This window comes from Kryptolebias marmoratus, linkage group LG10, assembly GCF_001649575.2.
Source record: "Kryptolebias marmoratus isolate JLee-2015 linkage group LG10, ASM164957v2, whole genome shotgun sequence".
Lineage (NCBI taxonomy): Eukaryota > Metazoa > Chordata > Actinopteri > Cyprinodontiformes > Rivulidae > Kryptolebias > Kryptolebias marmoratus.
Genome location: NC_051439.1, coordinates 16,335,296 through 16,358,190, shown reverse-complemented (window position 1 = coordinate 16,358,190; position 22,895 = coordinate 16,335,296). Strand labels below are relative to the sequence as shown.

Below are 22,895 nucleotides of genomic sequence, written 5' to 3'. Positions count from 1 at the left end.
CAGTGGGGGGGGGGGTCATGTGGTTTCCCTCCTGGACTAGTTGCCTCCATGATCCGACCACAGCTAAGCTGCAGAAAATGGATGGATTTCCTCATATTATAGGCAGTATGCTTTAAACTATGCAACATAAACGGCACGCATACACAGTTCAAACATTGTGAACAAAAGCTGCATTGAAAATGAAAATTATCTTTCACAACCAGAGAAGGTCAGCTGCTTCAGATTTCAGGGGGACACCAGGATCTGTAAGGAATAACTCTTCTTCCTCCAATGACTGAGAAGGTTCGGCATGTACTGTATATAAAGGTCCTGTGCACTTTTATTTATTTATGAATTACTTTAGTTTATCATTTAGAACATTCTGCCACCCATGTACAGCAGCTGGACTCAAACAAAAGGCTCTGCAGAGGGTTGTTAGAGCAGCACAACATATAACCAGGACTGAGCTGCCAACCATCCAGGACCTCATCAGTCTGTCTGCAGGAGGAAACCAACACATAACCTCATTTACCTTCCACAGAGGCTGGGACATTCTCCTGCTGTCTGACAGATGAAACCAGCAAGTTCAGAGAGTACAAATATAAGTCAAGTCAAATGTATTTATATAGCACTTTTCAGCAACAAGGTAATACAAAGTGCTTTACAACAAAAGTACAGAGTAAAACCTATCTAAATCAGTCATAATAAAGATAAACTGAAGATAAACTGCGGAAAATAAGAGAATATATATAACAATATAAGAAAACTGTTGGAAAATCATCTCATGTCACTGTGTTCTATTTAATAATATATTTTGCTTCTTTATGTTCCTTCTAATGCTATTTCTAATAAATATTGCAATATGATTTATTGTACAATACTGATACTTTAAGTCATGCTGACTGACTCTATAGATTATTCTCAGATTAAATACATATTTAGGGCTCAAAACATTAAAACTTTTCGGTTAATGTTTGCATAGTGCGACCCCTGCTGGTTATTTTCTGGAACTGCATCTGGCGCCTGCTTACTTGTTGCAAATAGACTTCACTGTTAAATAAACACTAATAAATAGTAACAAATGATACTTGAAATAAAATATATGACCCGTGTGTAAAATATGCCATGTCATAGTGTAGGAAGTAATATTTTTTCCTTTTTTTCATTTTACTTTCACTTGTTAGTTATTTGAGCGTACATGAATGATTAGATTATAAGGTATGATTAAACTAATTTAACATTTTTTGTATCAAATCCCACATAGGTAAAAAAATATACATAGTTTTAACAAGGTTTCGATTCATCTTGATGAGTTGGAGCACGGTGCCATCTAGTGGACATTTAATGTATTGCAGCCACACGTCTGCAGGCGATGTCCCCTCTTCAGGGTGCACAAAGTTTTAGCTGTTAAAATGTGACACATCTGCTGCTCCTTTACGCTCAGGAAACGCTCACTTCCGTCCTTTGTCACCTCTGCCAACACGCTTTTTTCCACTCCCACAGCTGCTTTGCGTTCAGCGAGCTGAGTTGTACAAACAAGGTGCGGGTATGTTCAGGCGAACATGAAGCTTCTTCTATTTATAGGCGCCTTATCGACAAACAAGCAACGAAACCGAACAGCAGTTCTGGGGCTCAGAAGAGGAAGCTTGCTTTCGTTTTCTTAAAGAGAGGCGAGGAAGTGATTTTGAGCTAAGAGCCGGGAGGGACGTTAAAGAAAGATACAGTTAAAGGAGGGTGTTTTTTGTTTGTTTGTTTCTAATTAAGCGAGGAAGGTGATGGAGTTTTCTGAGCACATTAAGACAGCCAATGTGGAGGATGTTGAGCTCCGGCAGCCGCTCCAGCCGCCGAGCAGAGGCACCCTGTGCATCACCGGCCACCACCTGCTCTTCTCGGACAGGGAGGCGGACACCTCCCGGCACCTCCTACTGCTCCTCAGGAACATTGATGCCATCGAAAAGAGGTGAGGGAGGTGGGGCGGAAAGGTCGAAGGTCATTGGTTGAGAACTTTTGCCTTAGTCTCCAAAATGCGCTCTTTTAGCTCACACAAGGTGACTTTTTACCCTAAAATCAATTTTTTGTCTGATGTGTTTAATTGCTTTAAAACCTCATGAGAATCATCAACTTTTGAACCGTCAAACACATAAACACACTAATCACACCGTGCCACTTCCTCCTCTGGTGTCTAATTTGACTCTCTTTTTAAATTAGTGTGGAAAACCTTTTGGGCTATCCCGGCTTCCTGTCTAAAGCAGGACACAGCGAAAGGTTGGACATTGTTGGTGTTGCCACTCGCCTGCTGAGTGCTGCCTTTGCTGCCCACAGCGCTGAAGAAGGAAATTTGCTAACAAGATTGCAACAACTCTTCTATTAACACTCAGCTCCCTGTTCTGCACCGCTTGCTGCTGCTTGTTTCTTCTACGCCTTGTGAAACCATTGCTGAGACCACTTGTTTTTGGTCAGTTATTGCAAAAGAAATTCCCCTTCGACTGAGAACCTGGCTGATACGGTTTACCTTCCTCCTCTGCAGCAAGTCGAGCATCCTGCACTGCTAGAGTCTAAAGCACAGTCAAGAAATAAGGAAGCTTGTTTTTGTTTTGTTTCTGTGTAAGAATTGGTCAGGTGTTATATGTGTTCAGGATGACTGGATCCTCAGGAACGATCACCATCAAGTGCAAAGATCTGCGTGTGCTTCAGTTTGACATCCCGGGCATGGAGCAGTGTCTCAACATCGCACACTCCATCGAGGTATATTATAGCAACACATAAACAGGACCGAACCATGAAGGAAACACAGAAAAGAGAAGATTTGGAGAGAAATACAGAACACAGCCTGGTACATACCAGATATTCACCAAGTACTTACAAGGTACACCTGGTACTTACAACCAGATACTTACCAGCTACAAATCTGGTACTTACAGGTAACTTACTGGGTACATATCTGGTACTTAGAGAGTATGTACCTAGTACTTACCAAGTACATACCTAATATTTACAGGGTGCCTACTTACAATGCATCTACCTCATATGTACCACATACATACCAGATACTTGCCATGTATGTACCTGGTACTTGCCAAGTACATACCTGGTACTTACAGTGTACTTATCAAGTATATGCACAAGGTTAGGTAGGTTAGCTACTAGGTACTTACGCTGAAGTTACAGGGTACTTGCTATATATATATATATATATAATGAGTATGTACCTGGTGTGGACCAGGCTGTATAATATATTTCTAACCAAATCTTCTTTTTGTGTACCTAGAACTTACTGGGTACTTTCCAGGTACTTATCGAGTACATACCTAATACTTACAGGGTACTTACAGGGTATTAACCTCATATATACTGGGTACATAGCTGGTACTTGCTGAGTGTGTACCTAATACTTACAAAGTCCCTGTAGGTACCAGTTATGTAACCCTTTTTGAGTATTGCTATCAAGGTATGTATTGTTTTTTGTTTGTTTTGTTTTTAATAATTTATTTTGCAGTTTTTGGAATACAACTATTTCCAGCTAACAGTCTCCTTTTTATGACTTTCTGTAGACCCTGTCCTGTCTGGACAATGTGTCGGAGATGTATCCCTTTTTTTATCGACCTACCGAACTCCGCCTGCAGTACCACTGGGGCCTCTTAGCTCCTGAACAACACTACAATCAAACGAAGGAGCTTGTAAGCAACATGTAACGCTTCACCTCGTTTGTTTCTGCCCTACAGGGACACAATCTGTTCAGTGAAACCTAAAAACACAAAAGTCTCAAAGGCGACCTTCTGTGACAACAATCCAACAGCCATTTGACAGAAAAATGCCAGGGCGGTAGGCAGGATATCCCTCTTGCTTAGCATTTGTTTTTCCTTAACATAAGAATGTGCTGCACAAAGCTCAAATTCATGTCTCGTGGGAAAAGCGGGTTGCTATGGTGAAGGGTTGAACCCTGAAGTCAGCATTGTTGCATGGGTTGTACAATAATAATCCTAAAATAGATGGAATGAATGTCCTTGGTATCAGGGTGGCCTGGTTATTGAGTGTCACCAGGGAGAAACTGACAGATATTTGCATATCTACACATTTTTGTCATGTCGATTCCTGGTAATGAGGATTTATGAAGCGTTGCATCTCCTGCTTCTGCAAATTATGAACCGTGACATTTAGAGGTTCCCTAAGAAACTCTAACATATAGCTAAAGAGCCCATGTAATGCTTATATACAAAGATTTTATTTTGCAGAACTTTTCTTTAGGAATATAGCAGAATAGATTTACAGCTCTTATCATTCAAAGATCACACATTTGTCATATTGTAAACTGCTGCAGCGCCTCTTCTAGCCTTCTGTCTGAAATGTTCTGTTTTTGTTACTGTCCCTCTAGGGCCTCCTTCTACAAGTCCCCTTACTTTTAGAAACTCTGAGAACCACAAGTAAACCTGCAGTCTGAGAGCAAAGTGGTCTGGTAGAAAAATATGGAACAATAAGATTTGAAGTTCTGCTCTGAATTTTACTGGAAACAATTAGGCAGGACCTGAGGACATCCTTGTCACCTTGTCTCTGTGTTCGCAGCACAAGAGGTGGAGACTGAGCAGCGTGAACCAAGACTACTCTGTGTGCTCCTCCTATCCTCCAGCAGTTATCGTTCCAAAAAGCATCAGTGATGAAACGCTGAAGAAAGCGGCCAAATTCAGACAGGGAGGACGCTTCCCTGTCCTGTGCTACTACCACAGAAAGAATGGCATGGTGAGGTGTTTTAACGTCCACTGCTGGGCAGACGGTGCGGCCAGCTGTTTCTAATTGTGCCGGATCATTTCAGGTGATCATGCGCAGCAGTCAGCCGCTGGTAGGCGCCAACAGAAAGCGCTGCAAAGAAGACGAGCTCCTCCTGCAGGCTGTGATCGACGGGTCAGACAAAGGTTACATCATTGACACCCGCTCCAGTCAGCAGGTTCAACAGGCTCGGATGACAGGTGGGGGGTTCGAGTCCAAATCATGCTACAGCGGCTGGAAGAGGCTGCACAAACAGATGGAAAGGTGTGTTAAATAAAAATATATATACATATACTGGAAGTGGATGCTGCTTTCTATTTGATTGTACTTATCCCTCCTTCTGAGCTAACATCTCACACTTTCTTGTCTGGATGTGAAAAGAGGTAAAGCACTACAGGAGAGTCTGATTAAATTGGTGGAGGCCTGCGGGGACGAGTCTCAAAACATGGACCGCTGGCTCAGTAAACTTGAGAATTCAAAATGGCTGTCTCACGTCCAGACTGCTCTGTCAACTGCTGGTCTGCTGGCAGAGTGTGTGGAGAGGTAGGGTAAACAAATCACTCTATGTGTAGTGAGAGTGGATTTAAAAGGTATTTATTTAGGTGCAACTGTATGCAGTTTATGATAGTAAAATCCACAAATCAAGTGTCGATATACAGATGTTCTGAGTTAATAAATATTTGCACGCATAAGTTGATTGAATGTAGCAACTTTCACATGTTCAGTACCAAAGGGTTGTACAAAAAATAGTAAAAAATAACTAAAATAAAAGTAAAACAAGTAACCTAAGTAAACATATGTACATTTTTAAAAATACCTTAGGCAAATGCGTAACACGGAAAAGAGAAGAAGAAAAGAAGAAATTTTATTTCCAGAGTCCTCTTCTCAACTTTACTTTGTTTATTTTGCACTTTTCAGACATAAGTGTGACTCAGAGTGCCTAAAGCAAAGCAGACATATCAGTTAAGTATCACAATCCAAGGTGAAAAGGAGCCAATTGCAGAAATAGTAAGGGAGCAAACGACTGGACTAAAAACTTTTTAAAATTCGAAACTGAACACCAAACGACGCAGAAATCCAACTAGTGAGGAGGGAAAACTGCATAAACCAACTAAAGGGTGACCCAGATTCTGTCAGAGAAGGTGACTCCACCTGCCAGAGTCTGTGCCCCCCCTGTAACTTTATAATAAAAAGAGCAAACAATTGAAACAGCTTTATGTTATTTATTCTCTGTTTATTCTGGGGAAGGGGACACAGATGCTAGCAGAGCAGCCTGCCACCGTCTGTCCTCCTTTAATCCGTGTCCCCTCCAAATCTGAAGGCGTAACAAATCATGATCTGAGGGATATGATGGATATGATGGTGAAAAACTCTCAGTCTTTTGTTGAAGACGGATCCAGACTCTGGCAGTGGAATATTCTCTAACCTGTTAGGTACACTGTGCCTAATGAAGAGGACATAATATAAACAGATAGTGTGTCCGTGCTGGTAGCTTGAAGGTGTTATTTAGATGCAGTGCTAAAAATTAATTGGGTTCATTTATGATTTGGGGGATCTGCTTTATATCATGCATTCATGTACTATCAACAAAAAGGTTTCCAAGAATAAAACAGACGACTGTTTCCAGTGATGTAATTAACAACGTGTGTTCTTCATCTCCAACAAGTCTAAATGTCTTTTAAACTGTTTTTATTTATTTATTTTAAGGGATGGTCATTCAGCTTTGGTCCATGGCTACGAAGGGACAGACTGTTCTTTGCTCATCAGCACTCTGGCTCAGCTCATCATGGACCCCAGCTGCCGCACGCTGGAGGGCTTCCTGTCGCTGCTGGAGAGGGAGTGGATACAGGTGAGGTCTTTAGTGTAGCAGTGAGAACAAACACGAACTGTTGGTGAACACATTCTAAGCAGGTACAGTTTAAACTTTGTAAATAGTTTCAAACACGTCTTACACCAAATGAGCTTTTGAACTGTCTCTGCCATGAAACAAAATGTTTAAATCTTCAATTTCTTTCCTAAATGTTTAAGGACTCAAAACAAACAAATGAGTTTTACTTAAAATCAACAAGCTTTTTGTTTATGTTAAGAGACATTATATCCTATATGAAATAATGCTGCATAATTATGGTTAGTATTGCTGCAGAACTGATAAAAGTCATTCAGCCAAGTTTCTTGCAAAAAGGATATTGCTTCACGGGAAATGCCTTGACAAACATAATCACCATGTTCAGCTTCCTGCTTGGTCTCAAATGTAATAAAATGTGCAGGTTTTTATCCTTCATGGTAGTTAGTTTGTTCTTTGCTGAGGGCCACATGTGGCTCTTTGGACTCTGAAGCTTTTACCAAAAGTTTATATTTTTATTCATAACCACAATAGAAACAGAGGCTGAGGGGAAAAAAGTGCAGTTTTGCACACATATCACAGATTATTATATAGAACTGAAATAAGGCGTCCTACAAAAACATGGCAGGTGCTTTCAAATGCATTATGCTGATAGACTTTTGATAAAAACTTCATAAAAAATGTAATAAATTAAGATTTCTGCATTTATTCATATAAATTCACGAAGCCTTAAAAATATCCAATAAACTGGTGTAAGTTTTACATTCCTTCCATAATTTATTAGGATAGAAGTACATGCTTTGATATTTAAAAGTGTAGTATTTATATTATTAACCTAACTACAACACTTGGTGTGATTTGTAGAATTTGAGAAGAAGTAGCAGAAGTGTGTTTGTGTGTGCTTTTTTTTAATAAGTGGACTCTTTTGCAGGCAGGACACCCGTTCCAGCAGCGATGCGCCCACTCAGCCTACTCCCACACCCGTCTCCAGCAGGAGTCTCCGGTCTTCCTGCTCCTGCTGGACTGTGTTTGGCAGCTGTGGCGTCAGTTCCCCCTGGCGCTGGGTTTCTCTGAGGCGCTGCTCCTCAGATTGGCCACTGAAGTCTATGCTTCTGACTACGGCACCTTTCTGTGTAACAGCGACCAGGAGAGGTTAGCTCATTAGTCACAGATTTGACTCTGCAGAGATGGCACTGACAGTATTTTTGTAACCGACTCTCTGTTTCAGGTGTGCTCTGGGAGTTAAGGACGCGACTCACTGTTTGTTCCAAGCTCTGCTCAAACCCACTGAGAGAGAGGTCTATTTAAACCCTTTATATGAGCTCAATCAGCTCGCAATCTGGCCCTCAGTTCATCCTCAGTCGCTGCAGCTCTGGAGAGGTGAGAGGCAAAGGCTAATGTTTGGTTAATGTAGCTTTAGCAAAATATCTAATGAAACAATGGACAGATTTTAATGAAACTCTCAGCAAGTAATCATTGAATTTACATCCAACATGAATTCAAACCTGTTGTTTCATAGCTTTGCTCAGTACAAGTAGTGACACCCGCGCCACCTTTCTGCTTTGGTTTCAGGGTTTTTCCTGAGGTGGACCCAGCAGGCTCGTCACCTCGAGGAAGTTCAGCAGGAAATAAGGAACATGGTTAATGAGTGGGTCAGGGTGACACAAAGTGATGCTACTACGATTCAGTAAAAGCTGAACTAACATTTAAAGGACCGATGTTGACGTGTTGCATAATGTGTTGTAATGTACAGTAATATTTTCTACATTTTTATAAAATGAAAACTATTGAAAAAAAACAGTTTTTGTGTGATTTTTAAGGAATATTCTGACGTTTTGGGATATAAAAATTCTAATTAATGATATTAGAATATCATTAATTTGATCTGACAAAACACTGTAGGAATATTTCCTAGATGTGAAGCACCAATGTGAAGTATACAGCATTTTATTATGTTTCTAAAGTTGTAAGACTAGCCAAAAGGGTGTTATTTCTCCTCTGTGTTAAGTAGAAATACAACAGGGTAAATTACTTTGATATCTTCACACATATGAGCAGTAGTAGAAGCCTATAGGACGGACACACCTCCCAGTCCTGTTAAGCTCAGCTAAACAGTCCTGACAATAAAAATCCCTGTGCACAGCAAGTCAGCATGTTTGCACACACCAAGCTTTGCACGCTGGAGACTGTAGTCCTGTTCAGTCAAGAGCCACAAGCCGTGGGGGGGATTACACAAAGTGGACGAGGACCACATACAGTAGCCCACCATGACTCTCTACACCTGCATATTTATCCAGTGGTTACTGGGCGAATTCAGACGGTGACCAGTCTAATGGGAATATTTGAATTCTGATATTTAAATGTCGTCTTATAAGCTCTTATTTCATAGTTTAGTTTTGAGGAATACCTGTGGATTTACTGTGTTGCATCAGTTGGCTTTGAATCAAAATATCCAGGATTTTTAAATTTGTCAACGTCAAGGTAACATCATTTCTTTTTGTTATTCTCAAATAAATATTTGTACCTCAATGATCATTTTCCAGATGTAAATGTAACCATTTTGATACGGTGATTTTCCCCAAGGACTTCTACAGGACATGCAGCCAGGTGTTCAGGCGTGCGTGCCCACTGCGGCGGTGCTGGGCCTGTTTCGTCTGGGTTGTATCAGCAGGACGCAGAACCGACCCAGCCGGTGCTTCAGTTTGTCAAGCAGGCACATGAGCAGGTGGAACAGTCAGGAGACCCTCAGCACAAATAATCCTGAGGAAACCCCCCGCGTCCTCATCACAGGTGAAACCAGTTTTGCTTGTAATAGTCACCTCTGTCTGACGGATTTTTCTGCAATTCCTCAAACGTAGTTGCCATTGTTTTCTACCATTTTCAGCTGTGATGTATTGTTAGTTTTGTGCAGGTACAATAAAAACTGAGTACCTTTCTGATGAGCGATTCCAGTAAGAAATACTCAGGTTCTTGTTGCCATAGAAATAAAATATAGGAGTATTGAGATGAAGAGCTCATGCTGTTGTGCAATTGTCTGCATGAGCTGCCTACATGTGCTGCCTTTTTTTTTTTACATTGTTTTCCTCGTGCACTTGCTATAGGACCCCCATTTAGATTCACCACAATGGTGTGTATACAGACAGTGTTAGTCACATAAAAGGGGGGAGGATAATAGCCTTGTGGGACTTTTTTGTTCTAGAATAAAGCCTTGAGCTAAACAAAGACCTATACTGATTGTTTTTGTATTTTTTAAAAATGTTTATTAACCTAAAAACGACATTAAAATTCATTTGGGTGTATATAAAATGGAAGTGTCTATGTGCAGGTGGTCTGGGCCAGTTAGGTTTGGGGCTCGCGCAGATGTTAAGGTGAGTTTACACAAATAAAGTCGATCAACTTGTTTGAAATTTGAATGCCATCACTTCTGTATTAATATCCAGGAAGCAGTATGGGACAGAGAATGTGATCCTGTCAGACATCAAGAAGCCTCCACATCATGTTTACACCAGTGGTAGGCAAAAAAATAAAAAACCTTTTTCCCAATTTGAATGTATAAACTTAGCTTTTAATTTCTGTCATGACACGTCTTTATTTTGCCATCAGGCCCATTTGTGTATGCTGATGTCCTGGACTACAAACACCTCAGAGAACTGATCATAAATAATCAAATATCTTGGCTCATTCACTACAGCGCTTTGCTCAGTGCTGTGGGTGAGGCTAATGTGGCCTTAGCGCGAAAGATTAACATCACAGGTCAGCTTCAATACTCGGTTTATGTACACTGATGTTTCCAGCAGGTCTGAAGCTGCTCCTGTCTGATCTTCTGTAACTCGTCCAGGTCTGCACAACGTTCTGGACCTGGCTCTAGAGAACTGCCTTCGCCTTTTTGTCCCCAGCACCATCGGAGCGTTTGGTCCCTCTTCGCCACGCGACCCGGCCCCTGACCTTTGTGTGCAGCGCCCGAGAACCATCTATGGTGTCTCTAAAGTGCACGGTGAACTGATGGGGGAGGTAAGATGTTAAAATGACGATGGCAAAATACAAATTACCAGTCAAATCACACCGATAAAGGCTTTGGTTTTTGCTTCAGTATCTTCATCATAAATACGGATTGGACTTCCGCTGCCTGCGTTACCCTGGAGTAATTTCAGTCAACACACCTCCTGGTGGAGGAACAACAGGTATTTTTCATCTCACAATGTTGTATATTTATCACCTGCTGCCAAAAGGCTAAAAGCAGACGATAATTGTTTTGTGAATGTCTTTGTGAGTGTCTGTTAACAAAATATCTCATGAACCACTGGACAGATTTTAATGAACCCTTTAGGAAATATTCACTGGATGTACCTCTACAACTAATGACTTTATGGAGCCAACCTAATTCAGCATGGTTTGTCACAGCCAACTGAACACAGAAAACACATAAATGGCCAAAATTCAGTCAATTTTACAGATATTGTGCTAAAGATTTGGTGTTTTTGTAGCTGAGAGTGATTTACAACATATACTCTCATATCACATTATTGCATGACATTTTGTGTAACTTTTAAGGTTCGACCAAAATGGCTACAACTCTGTCATTCCTCAACATAAAATAATCTCAGTCTGAAACTCTGGCATGAAAGGCAGTGAGCGATATGAATTTAGTTCCTATGATGCCTTTCATTTTGTAAATACACTACAATCATCTTATCAGCTAAGATCTGTGAACCCCTTTCTTCACAGATTATGCGGTTCAGATCTTCCACGATGCTCTCAGCACAGGTCACCACGTGTGCTACTTGCGACCGGACACCCGACTTCCCATGATGCACATCTCTGACTGCCACCGTGCCACCGTGGAGTTCATGCAGACCCCAGAGTGCCAGCTGTCACTGCGCACCTACAACATCGCCGCCATGAGCTTCACCCCAGAGGAGGTGGCCCAAGAAATCCGCAAGCATCTCCCTCACCTCAAGGTCACCTACAATCCAGACTCTGTGCGCCAGACAATCGGTATGATTCATACAATCGTCATTCATACCTAGAAATGTCAGTGTTGCTAGTTACCGTTTTGTTTCTCCCTTTGCAGCAGACAGCTGGCCTGTGAGGTTTGATGACTCCAACGCCAGGAGGGACTGGGACTGGAAGCCGGCCTTCGGGCTCGAGGAGCTGGTGACAGATATGCTGAGCTCTGTTAGAGACAAGCGGACCAATGAGGGGTTTCCGGTCAGCTAGCAAAACCTTCTGCCCAAAGCCTCATCACCGGATTTTCCTCAGTCTGTATTTACAGATGATTTTCTCTCATTTCACTTATGTTAAGCATCAGCCAGTATCTTGTGTTTTTCTGGCTGGTTACTCTAATGTTCCAGGGATGGTTTGTAAATAAAAAGCTTTCAGTCAGAGCTTTTTAACAAACAGTGGAAAACGAGACATCATCAACACAATCTTGGATTTTTTCAGTCTTCTTCAGGGAACTATATACTGTTAAATCTATATCTTAGTTCTATTTATTTGTTATAAACATTGTTTTACACATAAAAAGAAGTAAAACTACTTCTTTTTTCATTCTGGGATATTTCATGTCATGTTATTCTGAACACAACACTCTGTAACAACATATAACACAATATGGAGCAGCTTCACATTTACAGCAACAAAACTGTTGTAATCTGGAGTCACTCTGGATTGTAAATCCTTCACTCTGTGTTCTGCCTGTCTTATAAAACATAATTTTATAATATTCAACAGCCTATAAAGTGAAAAATCACTCAGACTTTATGCAGCTTTATGCTCACCATTGCATCTAACACAAAGCCTTTATTTAACCTTTTTTTTCCCCCAGCAGTGTGACTTTGATTAAAAATGAGAATGAATATCAAATCAAACATTATCTACATTTGAAAATTATGTTTACAAATGCAGTGCACATTGTACTATAACTTAATAATGACAATAAATAATTAAGCTGAACTAAAATCATTGTATTTTGCTAAAATTTGTGTTTCATTTTACAGCTTGGATTTTGATTGAAATGTAAATATTTACAGAATAAAGACATCCCTTATATATATATATATATATATATATATATATATATATATTCGTGATCAAGAAATAAATTATAAGAATATATGGTTGTGTTGAGACTATGTAAAAAGGGAAAAATTGTACCATCCATATCAGAATAGCTTCTAATTCCTAATTATATTTCTATTATACTTTTAGAGACATTAAGGGAGATAAAAAGAAAAGCTAAATAAAAGGCTATTTTTATTTATTGCATTGAAAGTAACAAGCGGATTGTTAAATGTTAAATATAAGACAACAGTCTTTTTTCCTCAGGTTATTACAGCAGGTGCAGTACTCCTGACTTCCTGTGGGGGCACACCCTTCATCCGGCGGCCTGCCACTGAAGAGCTTCTCCGGATCGACGCACTTCTTTCTCCGCTGCGCCTGAAACAATCAATTTTCACCAAGAATGGACGCGGGATTCTTCCGCGTAAGGATTTTTAAACAGATATCACATGTTTTGGCACGTAGCCGTGAAGCTGCGTGTGGAAATGTTAGCAGTTTGTGACACAAAATGTGCGGTGTTCATTTCGGTCTAGAGGGCCATATGATACAGTTCGACGCGGTGCGGTCATGGCTCCGTCTATCAACTGATGTGCAACGATCTCGGCTTTTGCTGTCAATGCTTTATCCAACATATTTGCACAAGGAGTTTATGTTGCTTTAATGGAAGTGATATTTATCATTTAGTGACCTCATGTTACATGATATCGCCGACCCAGCTTAATCTTTGTCGGGTTAATTTGCAGATACTCTCGCAGGAAATAGACGAGCCGCTGTAGCTAAATTGTTGGCCTTGGCATAAGATGGCGCCTGGTGTGCCGAAAACGAGCTTGTCACGACCACTATAAACGTTGCAGTCATTTAGTATAAAATTGACTTTTAGGCCTATAAAATAGTGGCATTATTGAATACTTTAAATCAGCCCCGCTGTAGCTTCAAGTGTGTGGTTAATATTAGCCTCATCATCATTTTCATGGTTTAGCCACCGGTTAGCTTGTTCGGTGTGTCATGCGTCCCGATTTGAAAATAACACTTAAATGTTGTTGTTGTTTTTTAGGGTACGAGTGCGGAGCAAGACAACCGGTTCAGCAACAAGCAGAAAAAACTCCTGAAGCAGCTGAAATTCGCAGAATGTCTGGACAAGAAGGTAATTTATTCATCATTTATCATTTATTTCATGTAAGGTGCACGGTCTTGGCTCTGTAATGTGTGGAAGAACTGGTTTTATCATATGTTACTTGTGATGCTTGACTGCATTTAAATGAAATAAGGTTTTCAGATTTGTAACAATTAGCCATCAATTAAATTGTTAACCTGTATAACCACTTTTTGAATTATAAGCCTTATTATACTTAAGTAATCTTAATCAAGAACAGTAACTTGAAATTAAAACAAAGCAATGATTACAATAATTATGTTGTTGTTGTTATTTTGTGCTTCCATTTTAAAAAACAAGAGTATAAGTAAAATATTGAATGCATTGTCCCCTGTTAAGCCTCTTAAATCTTTGTCTTCTTGCTTGTTTCATCCTCAGGTGGACATGACCAAAGTGAACCTAGAAGTCATCAAACCCTGGATTACCCAACGTGTGACAGAGATTCTGGGCTTTGAGGACGATGTGGTCATAGAGTTTATATTCAACCAACTTGAAGAAAAGGTAATGTCTTTCTCCCTTTCCCGTTTTTGTCCTCTGTAAGAATTGTTGCTAATTTGATGGCATTGGCTAGCCTGTAAGCAGGGATATGAACAAATAATTGCAAATCCTAGTCAAACTAAAATTGAAAGGGTAAAGTAAAAAAAAATGGGTTTGAAACTGATTTCTAATGAATTTGACATGTTTTGCTGTTATGTGACAAAGTGCCTTTTTATTCAGCAGTCTTCTAATGATGATGTGATTTATGATTTAAAAGGCCTGAACCAATATGGATGTTATACCTTGCATCAGAAGTATAGCACCAACATCTAATTAGCTCTCTCCTGAGCCCAAAGTCTCTGAGCCCAACTCTCCCTTCATGATGAAGTGTGTGTTTTGAGGTGAGTTGTATACAGGGATCATCTATATCATGTCAGTGAAAGACACAACTGATCAGTGCCATAATAATATTCTCTGTAGGGATTTGTAGTTCATAATTAGACTGCTAAGATCCCTCTAAAATGTGACTGAAATGTTAGGATTAAAGCAGGAAGTTAAAAAAAAAAACTGCTGACGTTTACTTTCAAGCATAACCAATTTCTATTTTCTTTCTGAAAAGTATTGTCTCACTGACCCCCCCTGATTGCAAGTTTCACGTCAAATGCGCCTCTGTTCAGTCTGGAGAGCATTGGCTGTTTCCATCCAGTCTTTAAAATAATTTTGCACAAAACCCTAACTTGTTGCTAAACAGAAAACAAATCCTGCCCACGTTTTCATTTAGTTTTATTGAGCACGTTTTCAAGAGTGTATATTTTGTAGTTATTTTCTCACGTTACTGAGTATTAATCGGTATGCTTGTGCAGCTTCTGTCATCCACGACATGAATGACAAAGTAACGAGACTTCTTTTCCAGACTGTCAGTCAAGATAGTCAATCGCATGCCTAAACATTTGATGCATAACTTAAAAATCTGTTAAATCTTTATTTAAATTTTATTTCAGTGAACAGTTTTTATTGTGTACCTTTTTAAAGTTTAAAAAAGGACTGATGGAAACATTTCAGAAAACAAGCAGAGTACTTTATTATCGCTCATTGAGAACTTCAACCACTGGAGGTCAGCAAAAACAAGTTTCAGCTGCAAGAAACAATACTTTTCAGCTTAGTAGTTTAATGCAATATTGATTACAATGTTTTATTATTTTTACTAAAACAAATATAAGTTTAAAGCACTGATTTAAAATCTTTTAAACAATAATTTATCTAGTTCTTTACCCTGAAGATGATTAAAAAAACAAAAATAATATGACCAAGTTTTCTTTTTAGGTAAACACTATAATTTACTGATGCATATTAACCATTTGGTGTTTCTGGACAGTTGCTGATTTTTATTGTACAGTCACTTTTTAGGAATAAAACATGGATTTGCTGCAAAAAACTTGAGGAATTTAGTTTCAATATTTTAAATTTAAAAATACCTGAATGCAAGTTTTGGCATCGATGCAAACTGGCCTCGTTTAGGGCTTTGAGTTAAATTCTGCATATGTGTCACTAGCATGATTTGAAAACGTTTGTTTTTATTTGTTCTACTTTGTTGGTGGGAGGGTGGGTGATGTTAAAGCTAACTGTAAAGACAATGGTGGAAAATAAAGGGTGCTGTAATAAAATTGAGATTGAAGTACGTCTCAATTTTATCACTTGTTGAAATAAAAAATTTAAAGTTTTTGTGTAACTGTGTACTCATTATTGCTTGTTCGTCTCTTGCAATTTAGATAAATGATATAACATTAAGCTCAAGGTGGTTGAGTCTCAAGCAGTAGGGAGGCGGAAGCAAGCCAATGGAGCTCCGTGCCCACTGATCCCACGGGACTCACTGAAGACACCGGAACTGTACTTGCAGTGTTGGGTTTTAATGCACTCTGTATTGTGGTTATTTGTTTAACCTCTGAAGTGTAGACTGTGGGGAGACTGGAAAATGTGGGGGTGGTAGCAACACAGAAATAAAAAGTAGTGGGGTAGCAAAGAAAAAAATATTATGGGAGATTGTTTGATTTCTTTAGGGACTTAAACAGTATTATTGCATGCTGTGTTTACATTAGTAGATATGTCTCCCCTCAGCTAACTCACACTCTCAGTTTCAAGAGTTTGTGAGTTCAGTAAAGAATGAGTAAAAATAATTGTATTAAGTTGCTGAGTCCAATAATAGACCCAAATATGTTAAGTCTTCTAGTTAGAGTTGTGCTTGATTTTGGTATGGATAACTAAATTGTCTCAGGTTTAGTTTAGACATGGATAGAAGGTAGGGAGCCCCATTTGTGGGACCCTGCCTCCCTCTGATGTTTTGTTTCCAATTATTTCAATTGTCATTTTTTTTTTCCTCTCCTCCTTCGTGTGTATGTTGCAGCACCCTGATAGCAAGATGATGCAGATCAACCTGACAGGGTTCCTGAACGGGAAGAATGCCCGCGAGTTCATGAAAGACCTGTGGCCCCTGCTATTGAGTGCCCAAGAGAACATTGCTGGCATCCCCTCTGCTTTTCTGGAACAAAAGAAAGAGGAAATCAGACAGAGACAGGTGATATGTCTTACTAAGCTTACAAGAATGGCTCAGATGTGTAGTTTCTTAAACTGAAATACGAAAACACCAATTAACTGGAATGCTAAAGGAATCTGACACTTCTGATGACAATTTTAAAGCAGCTGCTTTGAATACAAATTGTGTTTTTTAACAAGATTATGCAACTGTTATTTATTGTCTTGCAGATTGAACAAGAGAAACTTGCATCCCTGAGAAAGGTGGATGAGGATAAGAAGGATAAGGACACCAGAGAGAGGGCTCAGTCAAAGAGTCCAAGAAGGTAGGATTTGTTTTTTAGATTCTGGTACTATTCAGGATCATTAACTTTCTTCTTCTAAGGTTTTAAAAATGATTATTCCAACATTATTATATTAAAATCAAAATAATAACACTGCTCTTTACAATTTGTTGACAAAAGGTTCCTGTGAAAAGCCCAGCTGAATGTTTGTCTTCCATGTCTGTCCATTGAAGCTTCTGCTTTGTCTTTGGTCAGGCGGAAGACGAGGTCACCATCACCGCGGCGAAGATCACCTGCAAAGCGGGAAAGGAAACGCAGCCCATCACGATCTCCAAGACGCAAACCCAGTCCAGTTACTGAGAGCTCACCCCCTCCACCTTTGATGCAGTCTTCCACAAGAATTTCACAACCGCCGGAGGAGCCAGATACATCCGGAAAAAGCCCAACAGAGCCAGTCATCCAAGAAGCTTCTTCTACTGAGTTAGTGCAGTCCTTCCTTTGTTTTTGACAAGCAGATTACCTTGTACATTCAGAATTGACACTTTTTTTCAAACACAATTTCTTCTTTTTCAGTGATGCTGTTGTAGAGTCTGCAGTTGCAGACTCTGTATCTGAGGTTAAAGATACAGAGCCCGGAGAAAAGTCTCTCAAGAAAGAAGAAAGGCCAAGGTCTCGTGAACGGGACGTGAGGAGAGAAAAACCTCATTACCGTTCTCGCTCCCGCTCTCATTCTCGCCCCCGCAGACGACGCTCCCGTTCAAGGTGATACAAAAAATCTCTTTTTCAAAATTGTGTTTATTTACTTTTCTATAGAAGGAAATACCTTTTGAGTTTGTCAGGTTGCTCAGTTTGTTCCCTCTTTTCTATCAGATCTTACTCCCCTCGTAGAAGACAAAGTCCCAGGAGGAGAATGTCACCCCGTCGAAGGAGTCCTCCTCGGCGTGGCCCCACTGGTTCCAGACACCGACACAGGCGCTCTCCTGTCCGCAGGTCAGTAAGGCGGAGGGTAGAATCCCTAATTTATTTTTTATTTATGTTTTCATTGTGTATGACTAGTGGGTGGTGTCTGTGATTAGGTTTTAGTATCTAAATTCTGATCATTAAATTCTAGGAGACGTTCTCGTTCTGCTTCATCTTCTGGCAGCAGCTCCTCTGGTTCACGCTCACCTAAAAAACCTGTGAAAAAAGTATTGACACCACCTCGAAAGCAAGTCCATCGTCTCGACACCTCCATCAGCCCTGCAGCAAAGGACAAACGATCACCATCTCCACGGGCAAGAAGAGGTCGAGGCTCTCCTTCGCCTCCCAGATCATCAGGTACTCGTTACTTTCAGCTAACTGGCTACTTTTACATATGATAATTTTAGTGTTAATGATTATTAAACTAACATAATGGTGCACAAGTGACATTTTCCTTGTATTCTTAACTTATTTTAAAATGATGCTGCTATTAACTTATCATATGAGCATGGCTATGATTACATGCATGTAAAATTTTCACTGCCTTGGTTTCAGGGTTAAAGCAAAAACAAGGAGGAAGGGATGATTTTCCACCTGATTATGCAAAGACCAGACCGTCTGAGGGGTCTGAGTCCGGTAAGTGTTGATTGTCTTCTAAATATATTATATTGGGCCCCATAAATCACAAAGTGTAATGACTGAGCATGTAGCTTCTGTTTGTTCATTATAAGATCTATTTTATACTTTAAGTCTGTTCATAAAATAGACATTATTATTTACAAAAAGGTGATTAGGGAAAATTCTCTATAAGGTAAGGTTGCTAACCAAGTGGCATAGTTTCTTTTACTCTCTACACAAACAATAATTGATATTGTTCCAGAGGTTTGTGTGAAAATATCCTTTCAGCTTTAGAAAATAATATGTTTGTTAGCAAATAGCACAAGATTTAGTCAAACCTTGCATCAGGATCTGTTACAGTATTTTTTTATTATTTTTACCTGCTTTCAGTATTATATAGAAATCGGTAATCATTCCATTTAAAAAAAAATAATCTGAAACAAAGGTTAATATTACTCCATATTGTTTTACTTTACCGTAAATATTACCTTAGAGGGCAGTTAATATTTTAAACTTGTTACTTCTGTTTTCTGTACCATTTCTGTGGCTCTGACTGTCTTTTCTGCGCTGATCAGAAACTTAATGGTTTACTTTTCAGAGGAGGAACAAAACGAAAAGGGGGCAGCAGCAGATTCGGTGCAGCAGAGACGTCAGTATCGCAGACAGAATCAGCAGTCTTCTTCAGGTTAAAGACGTTTTTATCCTTAACTTTTCGCCCCTTCCTAACCGCCTTTATAACTAAGTTTGTCATCTCATCATCATCATCTCCTAAACCTTAGAAGCTGTGTTCTAATACCTCAACTTTGGTGTGACAAAGGCCACTTTAAAACGGTGTTTGGTTGTTGTTTGATATGGTTTCAGATTCAGGATCTTCCTCCTCAGAAGATGAGGGGCCCAAGAGACCAACCACGGGGCCTGGTGCCAGAAATGGTGAAGTCCGGAGGAGACGTAGCCGTACCCCCTCACCTCGTAGGCGACACAGGGATGCCTCCCCGAGGTCAGTTACTGAGCCAAGCATTAATACTGAATGACTGAATCTCAAAGCTTTCTATTTTCTTAAGTTCTTCTTTGTATTCCTTCAGGAGAAGACGTTCCCCGTCTCCTGGGCGCAGACGTCGCTCCCCCTCTCCCCCACGGCGTCGCAGATCTCCCTCTCCTCTTAGACGCAGGTATAGTCATAATCCATATCTATGATCTTGCCATGAAATAATTAAAAAACATTACTAATTATGAAGATCTTTTTTTTTTCCTTTCTAGGTCTCCTTCCCCACCACCTCGACATAGATCCTTGTCCCCCAGACGTTATTCCCCCCCTATTCAGCGTCGCTACAGCCCCTCACCTCTGCCTCCACAGAAGAGGAAGATGTCAGGTTCACCCACAAAACGCTCTTCTCCAGGTCCCAAGCGACGCACCTCTAGGTCTCCTAAACGCAGAATCTCTCCCCCACCGAGACGACGCTCTCCTCCTTCTTCTATTTCTCCACCTAGACACAGGGGGGGGAGCCCCATGCTGTCCTCTGCCAGGCCGAGCAGGGACACACGATCCCCCGTTGCAGGTGCCAGACGCCTCTCCCCATCGCCCGCGAACCGCAGTCACGCTGTTAGGCGATCCACTAGTCCCCAGGGACGCTTTGCTTCCTCGAGTATGTCTCCATCTAACCAGAGGAGACAACAGTCCCCTTCACACAGCAGTAAGCTCATCCGCAGGGTGTCTCGCACCCCAGAGCCACGCAACAAGAGGTAAATAAGGCACAGGCCTTTGTCTGTTAGTGGTTCAGTTCAGTCGTTACTGTTTAAATGTTTTAATACAACTCCTGTTCTTTCAACAGAGCCTCACCAAGTCCTAAGCATATGAGGAGAGCGTCCTCCAGATCGGTTTCCCCTCAGCCAGCTGCTCAGAAACGTCCAGCCCCTGCATCTGCCTCCCCATCTCCTCGCTCTGCCAGTGGGTCTCCTCCACCGCCCCCAGCCAAAAAAGTCAATAGTGGTTCTGGCAGTCAGTCTCCAACCAAGGTTTGAACTTGCTGTCAAATTTGCACTGTATTGTATGATAAGAAATAAGGAAGCAATGATGTTTGTTTTACAAAACAATGTTCATCAAGTGAAATATTAAGATTGAAATGGCCAAAAGCCAGGTGGTTTTTACTATTTTAAAGAATAAAGAGGCAACATTTTTACATCTCAATGAATTAGAGATGAATTTACATACTTATTTGTAAGGTCAAAAAATATTTAGCCGAATCCCATTGTGGCATAATCCCTCTGACATGTTAACTGAGAAGACCATTTAATATTGACATATTTGGTATGTCAATAGTAGTGTCATTTTTTACATATAAACATCTGTTCATTTGCAGACTTCGGATGTTGAAGGTGGTGGAAAGAAAAAGAAGAAGAAGAAGAAGGAAAAGAAACACAAGAAAGAGAAGAAACACAAAAAGCACAAGAAGCACAAAAAGGAAAAAAGCAGCACCGCTGTGACAGCAGAGACTCAAGAGAACCGCGGCGCCGAGGAGGATGGTGACTCACGAAAGGTACAGTCAGGACCTTAACGCCTTACCAGTCTGACTGCTCACTAGCTGTTTGCTACACCCAGGTGGTTTGTTTAAGCAGATGGACGAATCATACCGTTTAAAGCTAAGAGTTTAGAGCTTGGATCGATGCAGAGCATTTAATGATCCAGTGGGTACAACTAGGTTTTAAGCAAAAATCCCCTTCAGCCAAAAAATAATCCTCAGTATATTCTAACGGATTACTGTTGCAATATTTATTCTCGCTGTATTCAGGTTTCTAAATGTAACCAAAGCTCTATTTTTCTTGTTCTTAAGGAATCAGACAGTGAAGTTGACGACAGCTTGGATGATCTGGAGAAGCACCTTCGAGAGAAGGCCCTGCGCTCAATGAGGAAGGCCCAGATATCTCCAACGCAGATGTCATGAGAACAAGCAGCTAATTGAATTTTCCTATTAATTTTGATGTTTGTCATCAACCTGGTTCAGCTTTAGAATATACAAATTGTTGAGTCTTGTTTCTTTTTACTGGTTTGGTACATTCTGGAGAGTTCCTTCATTTGTCAAATAGTTTATTATCTAAACTGTAAAGAAGCTTGTGTTAATATTTTGAAACTAAGCGAGGAAACGTTTAATTTCAGAGGTTTGAGTTGGGCAGGTTAATGGCATATTTGTCTGTGTACAGTAGATTCCTTAGAGAAATGATTGCATGTGCATTGTCTCTGATGTGCATGAACCACTGACCTTGTGAAGAGCATAGAGAAAAACACCATAAGTGACACACTGTTACTAATGCCTTTTCCTAGTGGAAGCCGTCGCAGCTATGTACACCTAGAAGCTGTAACAGAAATGTCCTGTTTTATATTCTGACTTTAAGGGAGGTGTTGGGCATCATTTAACCTGCTTTTTTCCAACTTCGAAATTGTCTTGTTTGAAAGAATAAAGCAGTTTAAGCGTGAAACATGTTTTAATTTTTTTCTAAACTGGTTGATATGCAATTTATGTTGATATCCCTGTAATGAGTTAATTTTTGTGGGACTGCTTTAGTGTATGATTTGTATTTAGTAACCTTAGCCCTTGTCGACTTGTCATCCTTTCAGAATTAAAACTTTTTTCTTTTTTTTTTAGGATCGGTGTTATTTGTTTTCATTCTTGTTTGCTCAGGGGTAATGATTTTGTTTAACAGCAGAATACATTAAAGTTTATGTAAGAATAAGTTGTATTTGTAAATACGAGAAAATGTACTGGAGTTATTTTAGCAGCTGATTAAATCAGTGGCTCCACTCCTTACCGTTCTGCCGGCGCACGACCCGGCGAGGGGCGGAGCGAGAGGACTCCTTAAATCGTGGGCGAAAATGACTTTTTGTTTCACAAAACGGGAAAAGGTGACTGCATGGTTTCTCTGGAGCCGCCATGTGGCTCTGAGTGATCACCATCCCTCAGCCAGACAACCGAGAGGACTCCCTCCTCCTCAATCCCTCCCACATTTCTGGATGTTTGCGCTGCCGATGACATCACGGTGTTAAATATTCCCGTTGCTGCTTCTTCCCCTCTCCGGAGTCGTCATCCGGCACGAGTAGCGGAGCAAGAGAGCTTTATTAACCTCGCGCTTCACCGATGGTTTTTGTAGCCTAGCTAGCTTTCAGGAAAACAAAAAACAAACATTCAAACAGTTGTTTGGAAGACCCCGGTGCCGCCTCCTCGATCGCTTTGTCTGCTTCTCT

The 22,895-nt window shown here is 40.4% G+C and overlaps 3 protein-coding genes across 8 annotated transcripts; all 3 read left to right on the top strand.

Moving 5' to 3' along the window:
- Nucleotides 1-1,402: 1,402 nt before the first annotated feature.
- zgc:154055 (uncharacterized protein LOC556036 homolog) lies at nt 1,403-8,381 on the top strand. 2 transcript variants are annotated; one of them, XM_017410768.3, is made up of 11 exons: nt 1,403-1,939; nt 2,188-2,244; nt 2,616-2,724; nt 3,531-3,656; nt 4,540-4,713; nt 4,787-5,004; nt 5,122-5,283; nt 6,448-6,589; nt 7,515-7,735; nt 7,812-7,963; nt 8,156-8,381. In XM_017410768.3, the coding sequence occupies exons 1-11, from the start codon at nt 1,755-1,757 to the stop codon at nt 8,272-8,274; spliced, it is 1,665 nt and encodes a 554-aa protein (XP_017266257.1). In that variant the 5' UTR covers nt 1,403-1,754; the 3' UTR covers nt 8,275-8,381. The 2 variants fall into 2 exon arrangements, with proteins under 2 accessions (XP_017266257.1, XP_017266266.1); XM_017410777.3 differs by lacking the exon at nt 2,188-2,244.
- Nucleotides 8,382-8,461: 80 nt separating this feature from the next.
- On the top strand, nt 8,462-12,530 carry tdh2 (L-threonine dehydrogenase 2). The gene is made up of 9 exons (XM_017412137.3): nt 8,462-9,064; nt 9,167-9,373; nt 9,909-9,951; nt 10,024-10,094; nt 10,187-10,336; nt 10,422-10,594; nt 10,674-10,764; nt 11,309-11,578; nt 11,655-12,530. The coding sequence occupies exons 2-9, from the start codon at nt 9,181-9,183 to the stop codon at nt 11,798-11,800; spliced, it is 1,137 nt and encodes a 378-aa protein (XP_017267626.1). The 5' UTR covers nt 8,462-9,064; nt 9,167-9,180; the 3' UTR covers nt 11,801-12,530.
- A 413-nt stretch (nt 12,531-12,943) lies between these two features.
- On the top strand, nt 12,944-22,298 carry srrm1 (serine/arginine repetitive matrix 1). Of its 5 annotated transcripts, none has more exons than XM_017416570.3 (17): nt 12,944-13,064; nt 13,695-13,784; nt 14,172-14,294; nt 16,672-16,842; nt 17,031-17,125; nt 17,339-17,563; nt 17,657-17,845; nt 17,954-18,073; nt 18,231-18,400; nt 18,599-18,679; nt 19,260-19,346; nt 19,523-19,658; nt 19,744-19,830; nt 19,919-20,401; nt 20,491-20,674; nt 21,019-21,195; nt 21,490-22,298. In XM_017416570.3, the coding sequence occupies exons 1-17, from the start codon at nt 13,044-13,046 to the stop codon at nt 21,598-21,600; spliced, it is 2,550 nt and encodes an 849-aa protein (XP_017272059.1). In that variant the 5' UTR covers nt 12,944-13,043; the 3' UTR covers nt 21,601-22,298. The 5 variants fall into 5 exon arrangements, with proteins under 5 accessions (XP_017272059.1, XP_017272054.1, XP_017272046.1 ...); XM_017416565.3 differs by having other exon boundaries at nt 18,228-18,400; XM_017416557.3 differs by having other exon boundaries at nt 18,195-18,400; nt 21,490-22,296.
- Nucleotides 22,299-22,895: the final 597 nt, after the last annotated feature.

Excerpts from the sequence above, each read along its gene's own strand:
- srrm1 (XM_017416557.3), top strand. The coding sequence starts at position 13,044 with ATGGACGCGGGATTCTTCCGC. Across the intron at positions 20,402-20,490 it reads CCAGAGCCACGCAACAAGAG|AGCCTCACCAAGTCCTAAGC; the intron begins GTAAATAAGGCA and ends TTCTTTCAACAG. Across the intron at positions 20,675-21,018 it reads GCAGTCAGTCTCCAACCAAG|ACTTCGGATGTTGAAGGTGG; the intron begins GTTTGAACTTGC and ends GTTCATTTGCAG.
- zgc:154055 (XM_017410768.3), top strand. The coding sequence starts at position 1,755 with ATGGAGTTTTCTGAGCACATTAAGACAGCCAATGTGGAGGATGTTGAG. Across the intron at positions 5,005-5,121 it reads CTGCACAAACAGATGGAAAG|AGGTAAAGCACTACAGGAGA; the intron begins GTGTGTTAAATA and ends GGATGTGAAAAG. Across the intron at positions 7,964-8,155 it reads GTCGCTGCAGCTCTGGAGAG|GGTTTTTCCTGAGGTGGACC; the intron begins GTGAGAGGCAAA and ends CTTTGGTTTCAG.
- tdh2 (XM_017412137.3), top strand. The coding sequence starts at position 9,181 with ATGCAGCCAGGTGTTCAGGCGTGCGTGCCCACTGCGGCGGTGCTGGGC. Across the intron at positions 9,952-10,023 it reads GGGCTCGCGCAGATGTTAAG|GAAGCAGTATGGGACAGAGA; the intron begins GTGAGTTTACAC and ends ATTAATATCCAG. Across the intron at positions 10,095-10,186 it reads ACATCATGTTTACACCAGTG|GCCCATTTGTGTATGCTGAT; the intron begins GTAGGCAAAAAA and ends TTTTGCCATCAG.